The following is a 15,431-nucleotide window of genomic DNA, read 5'->3' on the forward strand; positions in this document are numbered from 1 at the left end:
GATGTGAGACGTCTACTTTAGCCAATCAGAACACTCAGACGCATTCACATCCGCACTGTTTATGAAGATAAAAGCCTTTGACTTCGATTTTTCCAGACACATTTAACTGCTAGATGTTATGCTAGATCTATGTTCCTTCTTAAGAACTTCTCTGACGCTTGTGCACGTGAAGCACCTAGTGAGCGCCAGCATACACACATTATGAACATCTCGACATGCAAAAGTGTTTCTCAATATATTTTCATCGAAGTTGTTTACAATACTGATCCATCCACAGAGATTGTAATGTAATCAAATGTTTACAAACACAAGCACAGCCGTTTAGAGCTCATTTCTGGTTAATGATGTCAGAATTTACCGGTATTTAGAATGGATGTGTGAGTGGTATTGTCCGGAAAAATTACGTAACATCCTCGCCTGTGTGAACAGCGTTTTTTTTAATTTATTGGTGAAGTTGTTCCAGATATTTACCGGTATCACTGTGTGAAAGGGCCTATAGTATAGTGGCACATAAAAAAATACTGCGCTGTTTTTTTTCTTGTCAGTGTGGTGCACCTTTTGTTTTTATAATGGAAAAGCGTGTTCAGTGTGATCGGCCACTGTCTGTTTGTTTTTCTCTTACATGTACAAGGCCAATAAAAAATATCATGGTCATAGTATTTTCAATAATTTGTATTGCTGCTAGTTGGAAATACTTAAAATAAGTTGAAAACACAATTCTTAAATTTCTAATTTCCAATTCTTAATTTTTTTTTTTGGGACAACTTAAGTGCCTAGTGGTTAGTGCGTCGACACATAGCACCAAGGTGCTCACGGCGACCAGAGTTTGATTCCCAGCTCAAGGTCCTTTGGCAATCCTTCCCTTATCCCTGCTCCACACACATTCCTGTCTGTAAAAACCTCCATTGTCCTATCCCAATAAAGGTAAAAACCCCTTAAAAACTATGAAAAATATATAAAAATACTGAAGTGTTTTATGTTAAATTAACACTTAAATTTGCAAAAATGTTAACTTAATCGATTTGTGTTTGGGGACAACATGAAGGAATGGGGTAAATGCACAGCTAGTGTTTTTCAACCAATGATAAACGTCCAGTGAATGCTTAATGTGACTATTTTTAATTTCACAATTTTTATTTTCCAGCATCAATGTTGTAATGTAATTACAATACAATCAGTTAAACAGACTTCAGCATTCATTTAGTTGTTCGAGTGTAAAATTAAATGAAACACTGTGTAATTGCTAGTGTCCTCAATAGCAGCAGGCTATTTTAAATACTGGGGTAAAATAAACTGTCCTATTTAAAATACATAGTGAGGGGAAATGGAATTCAATGCAGTGCTTCTTGTCCGGCTTGAGACCCACTACATATTGTATATCTATCAGGCAGTGAAGATCAAAGGGTTTTAAATAAATTAGACCTCAAATGTGGCGATTTTATAATAGAAAGACGAGTTGAGGCTGGCCATCCATTGTGTAGAACACAGCACTGTTACAGTGTATCTAAAAGGTGCTAAGGACAAGCTCTATGGGCAAAACAAACAAATTCCAAAATAATGGCTAAACTGTTGCTTTTACATGGACTACAAACAGGTGCTCACTGTAAACACTACAGAATGGGTAAAGGAAACAAAGCAAGCAAAATAATGAACTCCAAGTAAACTAAACATATGGCAGATAGAAAGTTCCTTTCACCTTTCAACACTTAGAGACACACAGAGTGTAAAGTCAGTAAGGTGTGTGTGTGTGTGTGTGTGTGTGTGTATATATATATATATATATATATATATATATATATATATATATATATATATATATATATATATATATATATATATATATATATATATATATATATATATATATATATATATATATATATATATATACACACACACATACACACATACACACAAGAGGAACTGGTTACATGCCTCACGCAAAAAAACAGCTCATATTTATTTTGGTGCCTATATTAGCAGGTTACACAGTTTACACTGCCCACACAAGCAAGCCTCTGTAGGTGCACGGTGGTTTCAGTTTTAATGCTGAGCTTATTTTTACCTTAACATAGCAGAAAAAAAAATTGAGAGGGCATAAATCTATTTATAATTAAAAAAAACTGCATTATAGTATATGAAGGGGAGTAAACCAATCAATTAATCTTTTTTTATTCATTGTCGAAGCCCATCAAACAATTTACATCCAAGCAGCTTAGTTTCTGCACCTAATGACAACATTTGTAATAATTCTCTAAGGCCTACTTCCATTATACAGTTATGGCTGTTGTTAAAAGAACCACTCAAACTAGTAACCCAGAAAACTCTTCACAGGCAACAAAATGCATGTGCAATGTGAAAGTCCTTTGGGAAGAAAAGAAATGCTGCGCTATGCTACCTGACAACAAATCCTTATGCATATGCAACATGAAGTGTGGTGTCTGAAAGGCTTATTGGCCCTATAGTGGCCATAAAGCATTTGGGAGAAGTGGGTATAATCACTCAATCCCAGCCACTGAATCAGTTTACTGAAACCCAAACTGCTGAGAGCAGAGAAAGCAGGTGTGATGATACAATATGAATGAATTCAAAAGAACTGTGGCCGTAAAAAATGTGTAAAGACCACTCAAATTAAGTCAAACGTTCATAAGAGACCTACAAAGTACAAAGCTATAACAGACTGTTAAAGATCTCAATCCTCATGAAGTTCTTGAGATGAAGAACAATGTTTTAATCTTACCTAAATGAAAGCAGTGGCAGCCTCTGTTTACACCTGACATTGAGAAGCAGTTTGGTCAGTAAGACTAGTAGCAGACAAGTGAAACATTCATCAGGGCTATGTTCTTTTAACCTTTTATTGCAAAATCCGCTCACACAATTTATGTATGAACGCAAGATGACAACTTAATATGATACAGAGAGCAGTGTTTTTTCTTTCTGCTCTGAAAGCCCCAAAACTATCCTGAACCCTTGGCGTTTGTGTTAGAATCGGATAATAGAACGTTGTGCTTTTATTTACATTTTCCACCATTAAACCAAACTTATGATTTCCGATGGCAAAGTTATAATCCTTTCAATCCAGAGTGCTTCAAAATCGCATCCTATAATGATTAAGAATTAGGTCAGTAGGCAGAGATGGTCAGTAGGCAGAGAGTCTTTTAATGGTTGTTCGAAGCATGTCAAACGTAAACATTTATGGTAGGGCTGCACGATATTGGAAAAATTTAACTCTGCGATATTTCTTTAGTCTGCCATTACATATTGCGATAAGACTAATAGAAATTTGATAGATACCTCTATTTTTGAAAAAAAAATTATAGTTTTAGATTAACCGGGATGATTCTGTAGGCATGTACGTCTGCATAAAATCTAATAAATTTAAAGCATAGATAAATACAATAAAGAAAAAATAATAAAAAGTTTTCAGTATTTAGGTATAGTGATTGAAGAATAAATATAATAGTAATTCAATACTAATAGTAAATAAATATAATTAAAAAATAATAATCACTTTAATAAAATAAATCACTATTACTGTTATTAACTGTACAATAGGACTGGGCGACATTCAGAACCTATAATCAATCTAATTTTTCCAGGTCAATTTTTTCAATTACTTTCAATCTTATAGAGTCATGTGAATCCGCTCTGTTTACACTTCTCCATCGAGCACAGCATATGACCTGGCGCAGCCTACACGCAGTTGCTCTAAAAATATATAAATAGAACAAGCTCTGTGATTGGTCGGCTTGGTAACGTTGTCGAGTGTGGGCGGTGCGAAGTGGGCAAAAAAAAAAAAAAGTTTAAAAATCGTTCATTGATTGTAATCGAGTTAAACTGTTCAATTAAACAAGATTTTGATTTTAGGCCAAACTGATCAACCCTACAGTACAATGTCTTTTGCCTGAATGCTCATACAGTATCAGGCCTCGAGAATTACATGCACATGATGAATTATAATCCAGACTCAACATTGCATATTTTATGATGTGACTATTGCAATTGATCACATTGTGATAAATGCTAAAATGATACATTGTATTATAATTTAGGAAAGCAATCCAAACAATATTCTGGAAGTGGTCAAAAGCTCAAAACATTTTAGACCCTATTTACACCTGCCCTTCAACCACGGTTGAATGAAAGTCCTTAAGCTAAGAATTGCCTTAGTTTGAAGGTTGAGGGTACGCTTAGTAAAGCTAAGGGTCAACTTAATGAATTTAAGGCTGCCATTAAGTATTTTCGCTTAATGATCTAAGACTCTAAGTGTTCCCTTAACTATTGCTACAAAGTCCTTATTAACCATTTTCCATTAACAAATTTAAGGGACCAAAACAGCTCCCTTAAATAAGCATTGACAACATTTTAAATTCAAGCATTTTCACTTAAATAAAAATGTCAAAGAAAGTAGGTAAAGAATAAATTTTGAATTCTGGGTTCAACTTTGAGCTGTTCCAGTCAAAAGCAGAGCAGAAACTACTGGGGATAAACATAGCAAGGCCCCATCTGATTAGTTGAATTTAGATCAACAACTACTGCAGAAAATAAACATAATTTATCCAACATGCCGGTAATACATTCATTCATTTTCCTTCAGCCACAGTGGAATGAACCGCCAACTATTCCTGCATATGTTTTACACAGCAGATGCCCTTTCAGCCACAACCCAGTACTGGGAAACACCCATACAGTCTCGCATTCACACACAAATTCATACATTACGGACAACTTTAGTTCATCCTATCCTCCTATACCTCCAAGCTGGAGCACCCACAGGAAACCCACGTAAACACAATGGGAACAAACAAACCCCACATAAAAATGCCAACTGGCCTAGCCAGGACTTGAACCAGTGACCTTCTTGCTGTGAGGCGACAGTGATAACTACTGAGCCACCACGATACTTATATTCAATATACAATTTTTTGCGATAAAATTAATTTTGCAAAATATTGTGCAACTTTAATAACAATTCAAAACTGATAAATGCTAAAATTCCATTTGAAAGGAATTTTGTGATTATCACAGGGGAAATCAATCTATATTGCATTAAAAAAAACAGGCCAGAAGCAGTTTCCACAAGATGCAATGAAAGTATGTAAATTTTTTTGTGTTAAGGTTATGAATCAAAACTTAAACTTAATCCACTAACCTACAAGGATGCCAACCAACCTATTCCAGATTAAGCACAGCTAGTCAATGATGTTTTGCCCTTGCTTTAAACGAACTACAAATCAGTGATAATCCACAATGATTAAATGCATTCCTGATTGCTTTTGCTTTATTTAAATTCAAGAGGAGGATAGCGAGGAGTGCAAAAGGATGAGTCTGAGCCACTGACGTCAAAGATAAAGAACTTTCACTGAGAGCTTTGTATCTAAATGAGAGATGAAATGGAAAGTATAATGGGCGACAGGGTGTAATAGAGGAAGAGAGGGCTGGGGGTGCAGATGAGGTAGACGACGTCTCTCTACCAAAGAGAGTAATTACATAAGGCGGAAAGGGGAAGGGAAATTTTTAAATGGCCCCTTCAATACAATTGTGCTCATATTTTATTCCATTCTGATTAGGTGTGAATATGCTGAAAGGCCTCGAGTTGTTTTTAATGGCAGAAAGATCCAGCAAGAGCATACTGATGAGTTCATCATACAGACAATTTTACCTGTAGAAAACCATGAATGCCTTGACTGGGCTAAAACATCAGAGCATATGAATTAGTTCAGTGTAAAGTAGTAAAAAGTCAACACATAACACACATAACTGTAGTTTATTTTAGTCAAGCTATCAGTAACTTGAAAACATGAACTATGAACCAAAGAGAAGTGTTATTGACCTGGCCTTCATGAAATTTTGAAGATTCTGGAACAAGAATTTTACAGATAGTAACTAACCTGAAATATGCCATACCGGTCACATGTTTTGGTACATACTCATTCTTTAACATTAGTCATAGCAAATTACGAGGAAAACGTGTAGTACTGGATATTTGCTAGATTTCTTTGTATAACTATACCAATAAAATGGCAATTTAAAAAACAAAAAGTTCATTTACACTCATTTGCAACAAAAAAAACTAAAAACTTTTGGTCATTCATCAACTGCATTTATAACTTTAACAACTGCAAAAATGCACGATTTGGAAAACAAAATTGAAACAATATGTGCTGCAAATTACAAAAATGTGAATTTGAATTTGCAGTAAAGCCATGTTTTGACATACTGACCTTATTCTGTGTTGTAGAAGTGTGCTTATTTTTTCAATTTGTTTTAATACGTCCGATTAGGCTGCCTATGGGAGAAATGGCTGGGAATAATAAACGGCAGAAAACAGTCAAACTACTCGATCTACAAACAAGTGTTTCATGACTAAACATAAAAAAGTAAAAAAATGTGATGAGAAAATATCAGTTTGCAACACCAAGCAGCACAACGAGCTATTTTTAACATATAATAATCGATGGAAGTGAATGAGGCCAGATGTCTCAAGCCAAAAAGAATTCAATGGCTGCTCCCACCCATACGTGAAGAATAAGATCAACACTCGTTCTTCAGCATTAGTCATTGCAAATTTAGGGAAAAAACTGAAGTACTGGATATTTGACAGGTTTCTTTTTAATAACTGTAACGATAAAACTCTAATTTAATAATAAAAAGTAATTCATTTACCCTTGTTTTAACTAAAAACAAAGAAAACTTTATGTTTTGGTCAATCGACAACTGCATTTTTACTGTAACAACTGAAAAAGTGTGTGATTTACAAAAAAATAAGATTGTAAACGTCTCTACGCTAATTAAACAAATGTGAATTTGCAGTGAAGCCATACTAATACTCAATCTTTAGCATTAGCCATTGCAAATTTAGAAAGTGAAGTACTGGATACTTGCTAGATTTGTTTAGTAACAAAACTACATTTACATTACATTACATTACCAATAAAATGTTCATTTAAAAAACAAAAAGGAGATCATTTACACTCGTTTTCAACTAAAACTAAAAAAAACTTTGTGTTTTGGTCATTCGTGAATGCATTTTTAACTGTATTACAACTGTAAAATTGTACGATTTTGAAAATGGCATTGCTGCTCAAGTCATATGTTTGTGTTTACGGTCATGAGCAAGTACTTAACAATTGCTCTTTACACTCAAAAAACATATGTTACACCACTTATGTAAAATGAGCTCCAACATAAACAATTCTAAAGGTTGTTTTTGTGTGTGTGTGTGTGTGGGGGGGGGGGGACAAGTCAATTGTTTTATGCTCAATCCACAAATTTTTGAAAACTAATACTTTCACTTAATTCCTTTATGTTGTCTCAACAAAAAAATATGGTGTGGAACTATGGTGTGGCTTTTTTTTTTTTAGAGCGTTGAGAAAACTTAACTGGTGTGGGAAACAAAGCTTTATTTTTTTGCTAGTTTGGTTGCTGTTGTTGTTTTTTTGTGTGTCATTTTGGCAGATTAGTGTGAACAGATACTGTTTGACAGTGCACTTTGACATCATAAGAAACACATGCAGTCAAAGTGTATGCAAACTTTTGTCTGGTAGTGTAAAACCAAAGCCAAGCTGAGCAATGCAACCCATTCACAAATAGGTTGTTAATTCAGTTAGGTTCCTTCCTCATACACATAATAAAGTCAACGGTCGTGTCACGCCATTAAAAGCTTGACACTTCCCAACACATGCTCGTGATGAGCAAGAGAGAACAGCCTGGGTCTAAAAATCACACAAACCACACCTGTTACGGCTAACAAACATGAACATTCGCCTCCGCTCAATCACCCTCCCGAGCGAGAGACAATCCTGTTTGTGACACAAGAGGCAACCCACGTACATCTGAGGTGCTTTACTATGCAGCAGCGCGGTTCGTAGGAAGACGGCCCGAATAATACAGAAGAGATTAATCTTAACCTAAAAGGAAGGTTATGTCATATCAGACAAACCCTGCTTTAAGGGCAGCTCCTGGTGAAGGTTGCCAACAGCTGGCTCCATCTTCATGTGTCTTCAGCGGGAGTGTGGGAGGAAATACTTCCAAAGGCTTGAACATTTTAACACATGCTCTCAACCAGATCACCAGACACAGCGAACATGCTAACATCACAATGTAGTGTGATGGATCTGATCATCAGTCAAACTGACATTAGCAAACAATCTATGAGCAGATTTTATTTAAAAATGAATGACAAAAAAGAAGAAAAATATTAATAAAAATATAAATATAAAATTAACATAAAATCCCAATAATGCTCATTTGCTTCATGACATGAGCAGAAGTGTCAAAGTTTTCACATAAACTCAACTTCAAGAACATGAAGCATCCTAAACAAGATGTCTCGAGTGTCATGCTGCAATGCAACAAAAATAATGACTATGCAAATGGCCATTTACATAATATGGAGAGATGCAGATATACAAATGTGCATTTTCCACACACACACACCCCCATATGAAATATACAAAACATGCAGTAACTCAATTTGGCTAATTGATAGATTTACCTGTATCATTTACATGGATTCATTTAAACTACAATCAGTCGATTAATTGCCTTTTTTAATTCTAGGACATCCTATATCATGAAAAACATCCATTGTTTGTGTATGAATTATTTATAGGCAGTGCGCAAATAGCACACACGCACCAAAAAATCCTTAAACATCCTATCTGCATGTATTTATAACAATCTCGAATGGCTGCGGGGGAAGATTAAAGCTGATTTTTCTTACCTCATGATGAATTCCGCGCTATATATTCGGCGTTATATAATTTTTAGAGAGTTTTCAAAGTTCGCACTTGATCACAAGAAGAGATGAATGAAACGCCGCAGGACCAGAGGAGTTTGTATCCCGCAAAGTAAAAAAATAAAAATGAAAGTAAATAAAAAAGAACTCGGTCTACATGATCTACCGCATTGCACCCCTGTGTGTGGATGCTGCAGCACGGAAGAAAAAAAATGTAAGTGAGAATGCAATTTTCTGTTTGGTCTTGCAAGCGCCTGATCTTCTAATAGCGGCAACGTGCCGCTGGGATCCCCTTCTACAGCCACAGCAGCGACGCAGAGCTTTTCTGCGCGACGTCATCACGCAAGACACGCACAGGTCACGCCCCCATTTGATAACTGGACAGGGATTTAGACAGATAGGCAGGCATATACGTGACATATTTGTGTCAGTGCTGAGCAAAGATTAATCGCATTATATTTTTACAAAACTGCAGGCTTTCCTTTTATTTTAAAATGTAATAATCTATCTAATAAATTTACAATTGCGCTGTGAAAATTTCATCTGCAGGTTTTTCTTTTCTAAAAATTGTGTTATTCACACAATTCTTCACCACATAAATGCATTTTATGGAACAACTTTACTATTAGAATTAGAAATAACTCTATTTTTTATTAACACGATTTAACAGATAAATAATTGTGATTCTCTCAATTTTGATAAGTCTTGTCTTATGAACAATTTGTCTAATTATATTTTCTCATTTCCTTTTAAAGAATTTAGGGCTGTGCAAAAAGCAATTCCTTTATGCCTACATCAACCTTTAAAATCTCATTTAAATTTTAAGGAAAATGTTATTTAAGAACCAGAGCTGAACTTAAATGGAATTAGTGTATTTGAATAAATATATTCAACACATTTTCCAAAATAAAAAGTATATTGTTCCTAAGGGCAAATTTTAAAGGTCATCCTTCATTGACCTAATAGGCTTGGGAGAAAAGCCTGGCTATTATCTGATAAGTACTGCATTTCCAATAAAAAACAGAGGAGCTTTATTTTAAAATTCTTCATAAAATATATCCAGTGAATACTTGGTTAAAGTATAAGGAGGTTGATAGTACAAGCTCATTTTGTAAAACTGAAGACGAAACCCTGATTCACATATTTTTTCAGTGTAAAAACACAAAAAGCTTTTGGTATAGCTTATATCTCCATATAGGTAATTACATTGCTTCTTCCAGCCATTTTCAACTACAAGATATTATTTGTTACTATAAAGGCAAAACTGATATATATTAAAGAACTACATTATGAACTATTTAATTTTGTATGGAAAATATTTTATTCACACACAAAAACTCTCGAATTTGCAGCCGTCTTTTTCACATTTTTTTAATTGAAATTGATGTTTTTTTTTTAAATCTCTTAGAATAGTTAAAAACAAGAAAAGTGATAGATTCTTGGATTATTATGATAATTAATTTTAAAATATCACAGATATTTATATAAATGGTTATTTATGTATCTCTGTAAAATTTTTCTTTCGCTTTTTCCCTTTTTTACTGTTTTATTAGTGTTTATAATATTATTGTTACTATTATTGTCTTTTTTGTGCAAGATCGGATTTTGTATGTTTGTTATTAAAGTCAATAAAAAAAGATTAATCGCACCCAAAATAAAACTTTGTTTTGACATAAAATATGTGTATTGTACATTTTTATTATGTATATGTGACACACACATATACAGTGCTCAACATAGAGTACACCCCATTTGGAAAACGAATGTTTTTATCCATTTCTCAGAGAATATAGGTAATGTATTTTGCATTTAAACTAAACATATTTATTAAACAAATATATTTATTAAAAAAATATTTCAGTCACTGAACATATTTAGAAATTGAAAGAAAATACAATTAAGCAAATTAAGCAAAACATTGCAAAAAAAATTACAACCTACAAAAAATTGTTCTCTCTTTTTTAAATTTGTATTTAATATTTTTCTATAACATCAATTTGGGTGTACTAGTGTTTGGACCGTTACCATAGGTTATTTTGTAAGATAAGCTCAAGAGTTGGCTTCAGTACTGACTAATCTAATGTATATGCACAAATATAATATTGAAAAGCTTCCTATTAAAATATAAATTTTAAAAAGAGATTTGTGAGGGGTGTGCTTATATGCAGAGCACTGTATATAGAAACAACCCAGGTAGCAAAGAACTCTGGCCCAGATTTGGCATGAAGCTGGCAAAGCAAGCATTCATCCAGCACTGGCATACAGCATGTGGGCCAAACATGGCCCGGGTGTAGCAGAGGTGCCACCATCACTAAGGCAGCACACAAGACATGGGCCAGATGTCAAATGTAGTATTCAGTCCAGATGTTAAAAATGTGGGCCATGTAAGAGTTTGGCCTTTCTTGGCCCACATTTAAAATACATTTAAGTTATTTGTGAGTAAAGAAAAAAAATCTACCAATCAGGTCGCTTTGAGATATGGCATGCCTATAACGTGCACCCAATGCGCAATGCTTCCTGGGATTATCAATTTCATTGCAGATGTGACACGCCAACATATCTGGCCCATTTCAGTCTCAGTTTTGGGTTATGAACTTTACTGATACTTGAATCAATGTTTGGAAGCCCGACTTGGTCCATCATAGCTCACTGCGATATGTCGGCCAAGCAAAAGCTGATAGTGTGGGCCAGAAAAATTTAGCTATGTGGGAAGACTCATTCATTAATTAATTTTCTTTTCGGCTAAGTGCTTTTATTAATCAGAGGTCGCCACAGTGGAATGAACCACCAACTATTCCAGCATATGTTTTACACAGTGAATGCCCTTCCAGCCACAACCCAACACTCTTACATTCACACAGCTTATTTAATTCACCTATAGCACATGTCTTTGGACTGTTGGGGGAAACCTGCAAACTCCACACAGAAATGCCATCTTACCCAGCCGGGACTCGAACCAGCAACCTTCTTGCTGTGAGGCAATCGTGCTACCCTTTGGCTTAGTCCTTTTATTAATCAGGGTTCACCACAGTGGAATGAACCGCCAACTTATCCAGCATATGTTTTACGCAGCGGATGCCCTTCCAGCCATAACCCAACACTGGGAAAGACCCATACACTCTTGCATTCACACACATACACTATGACCAATTTAGCTTATTCAATTCACCTATGTTGCAAGTCTTTGGACTTGTGGGGGAAACCAAACAACCTGGAGGAAACCCACACGAACACAGGGAGAACATGCAAACTCCACACAGAAATGCCAACTGACCCAGCCGGGGCTCGAACCAGTGACCTTCTTGCTGTCAGGCGATCGTGCTACCCACTGCACCACTGTGATGCCCAAATTTGTTACATAGATACTTAAATGTATAATTTGCATCATATCTAAATATGAATGAACGTTTTCTCAAATGTGTATTCATATTCATAATACATATACACAGTGCACACACATATATCATGTCAAAACAAGCTTTTTATTTTGGCTGTTAATGTGAAAAAACATTACATCACTTCACGCAAAGGTGAATTCATTATTTTAATTTCGATATTTTATAGGGCATTGATCACATTCATTAAATCTCTCACCACACTGCGATGTCTAAGTACTGTATATGTCATTTGACTCTGACTTACGTTTTGTCTGTCACTTGTTCATGAAAGGAGCCAGTGGTGTGCTTTGATGCCAGTGGTAATCTGAGGGTTCATCACAAGTGTTCAAAGCTTGTGATCTGAGCAGGGTTAAACCCCCACATCTCAGTTACTAGATCAACTACCACTGTCACTCATATCGACGTGTGGCATATATATGAGGAGTGTATGACTATATGTGGTAGGGCATTTGACTATAGGCAACATTAAAGGGAAATCATATGGAATGCAAGCCCAAATCCTGATGTCTAATTTCAGCTTTTATAAAGTCTACACTGCCATCTACTGGTGGACACCTAACATTCTTAAGCGGTTCAGAAGTGATACTGACATCTCTTGCTTTCTGAGGCTTCCTCTGAATCTGTTGCTCTTTTTATTTTTTTGGAGAATGTCCATTTATTGAATCTTTTTGCGTTGGTGTGAATGCTTCAATTGTCCAAAAGATTTGTGGCGATTTCTCTTTAAGTTATAGGTAGGCCCACATGGAATCTGCACACGCAGAATTTCGCAGATTTTTAGCGCATCCTTGATTCTGTTATTTACTTGTGTAAATGTTTGTAAATGTATAATTATTCAGTTTTTAAATTAATTTCAGTAATATTATTGACTACTATGAAAATATTTATATGATTTATTTACAATATAGTTTATAAAGCAATATTTTCTGTCTTTTAGTAGATATATTATATGAGAGACTTGCTTTGTTTACTAAATAAAGTGGATCTAATTGGATTTGCATTGTAAACATTAAATGCAAGTTATAAATGTATTACTTTTTATTTCATATATTAAATTCTGCGCAGAAATAGCAAAAAATGTCCGCAGATTCCGTCTGGCCCTATAGTTATAGACTATACATGTTGTTTTGAGGTTTTACACTGAAGGGGAAAATCCTTAATTCAAGTTTCTGTACAAACCTCATTTTATTTATTGCAAAGTTTTATATTCATACATGTAAAAATACTAAATGTAAACCCCATTTTATGATTTTTAAACAAGAATAAGAACTGTACATAAATACAATTTAAACATCTATAAGAAAGCAGTTTAATATTCTTTGTTTAATATTCTCCATTAATATTGCCCTTTTGTTTTTTCTTGTTTTTTTCTTTTCTTTCTTTCTTTCTTTCTTTCTTTCTTTCTTTCTTTCTTTCTTACTTTTTATACCCTTTTTGTAAAATTTTAAATGTAATCCATATTTCTCTTATTGGAAAATGGCTTGTACTATATACAATATAGTATATAAACAAAATAATTTTTAAAAAATATATAAAATAAATAAAAAAACAAAATAAATGTACAAAATGAAATAAAAATATTGCAATAAAATAATTTTACAAATAAATAAATAAATAAATAAATACATGTTCCTGTGTATGAGCATCAGAACCAGTCTGGGCCTAATAATAACACTCGAAAAAAAGACAAAATGAGATAAAAAAAAAAATGAGACCGGATGAGAAAAAGACTTCACTGGCGAGTGTATAAAACTTTTATATTAATTCAAATAATTCCTGAGAACAAAATATGGTTGTATTTGATTTTCAGATTGCAACGTATTGTCATAATCATAGAAATAAGGTGATAGACAGTCTTTTAACATGAGCAGCTATACAGTGTTTTTATAATAACTTTAAAGCAACTTTGTTCACAGTAGTGCTCGACACAAACTCAGTCTTTGCATGTGCTGTGAGTTTGATGTCAAATGTCCTCTAAAGCTTGTTATGAGAATGGCTTATACTGTAAATCTGCTTTCAACAAAAGTGAAGCATTTCACAAAAAGTGTTTGGTTTACGACAAAATAGTAAACTATAGTTCAACGTTTTAAAGTGAAATGTCAAATTTCTAATTCTAGTCGATGCTTTACTGTTTTCGTTGTCCCTTCTTTGTATAACAGCCATTGATTTTTAAACTATATTTACTATTTCCTACAGTATCTAGGGCTGAGTAAAGAACTCAGAGGCCACTAGGCACAATTGTGGGCCACCTTTTTGATTCTTGCATGATTTTTGATACGTTGTTCATGTTTTTTCTATTACAAAATGTATGTTTTATTATTGTTTTTTATCTTAAAAGTTTATAGACTACATTAAATAAAAATAAATTGTAATACATTTCCCACCAGGTGGGCCATACGTGCAGATGGGCCCCTGAGCAATGAATAATCCAGCCCTAAAAACTATAATAATATGTAAATAAATGATTAAATTATGCAGTCTAATCGTGAAATTTAACTCAACCAAATTACAACAAATGTCATTCCAAAGCAGTTTTACAAAGAACGCTCTAAAAAACATCTATAGAACATTTTGAGGGATGTAAATAAAAGCAATGGTCCCAACATATTTCCTGTTTTACATTTTTAATTTCAATAGCTTCCGAGATCTCAAAATAGCCATTAATGTTATAATCACTGTTTTAACATTAAGTTATGATTGAATTGTCTCTTGTTACAGTTATGAAATAGCTTGAAGCAGGAAATGTTTACGGAGCAATGACAAGACCACATTAAAATGGTCTGTGCTTTGCTTTTCGGGGTGTTATGTAATTTTGTTAACAAATATTCCTCTAGGCAGCACTCTCTGTAAATACACGTCAGTCTAGAACTCTTTCTATGGCCCGTCATGCAAAATTTTTGACAAAGTAGTTCCATACGAGAAGTACGTTGTTTACCGGCAGAAGGCGCATGCGGGCTCAAAAAGTCGATTTCTCCTTTAAATCACAGGTTCTTTGTGTATATAGATATATATATATTCCTTAAATTTGATTGTTTAATATCTAATATTACAAATGATATTATATATTACAATATAAATATATATAACACATTTAACAGTTATTTTTTTATTCTACCATTTTCTTTGATTTTAAATAGTCATCACAAATAACTATGATTGATCCGACTTGACCATTGCTGCAAAATGTAACTAATACCACGTGACAATTTTCCCACTAATCCCCGCCTATCTCTTCACTACAATATATGCCAATTCGTCCTTCTACACGCTAATTCTATGTCAACGCGCCAATCATG

General features: G+C 34.1%; 1 protein-coding gene across 11 annotated transcripts in view; it reads right to left on the reverse strand.

Annotated features, from left to right (window-relative positions):
- Positions 1-15,431, reverse strand: part of enah (ENAH actin regulator) — a 206,182-nt gene that overhangs the window by 185,539 nt on the left and 5,212 nt on the right. For 6 of the 11 annotated variants that reach the window (XR_012395480.1, XM_068215435.2, XM_073932422.1 and 3 more), the window contains exon 1: positions 8,726-9,037. The exons of 4 other annotated variants lie outside the window; for them this stretch is intronic. Coding sequence is in view for 6 of the 7 variants with exons in the window: in XM_068215435.2 (XP_068071536.2) it covers positions 8,726-8,730 (5 nt within the window). In the remaining variant the exon portion in view is untranslated. 11 annotated transcript variants of the gene reach the window in all.

The sequence above is a fragment of the Danio rerio genome, chromosome 20 (assembly GCF_049306965.1).
Source record: "Danio rerio strain Tuebingen ecotype United States chromosome 20, GRCz12tu, whole genome shotgun sequence".
In the NCBI taxonomy this organism is placed as follows: domain Eukaryota; kingdom Metazoa; phylum Chordata; class Actinopteri; order Cypriniformes; family Danionidae; genus Danio; species Danio rerio.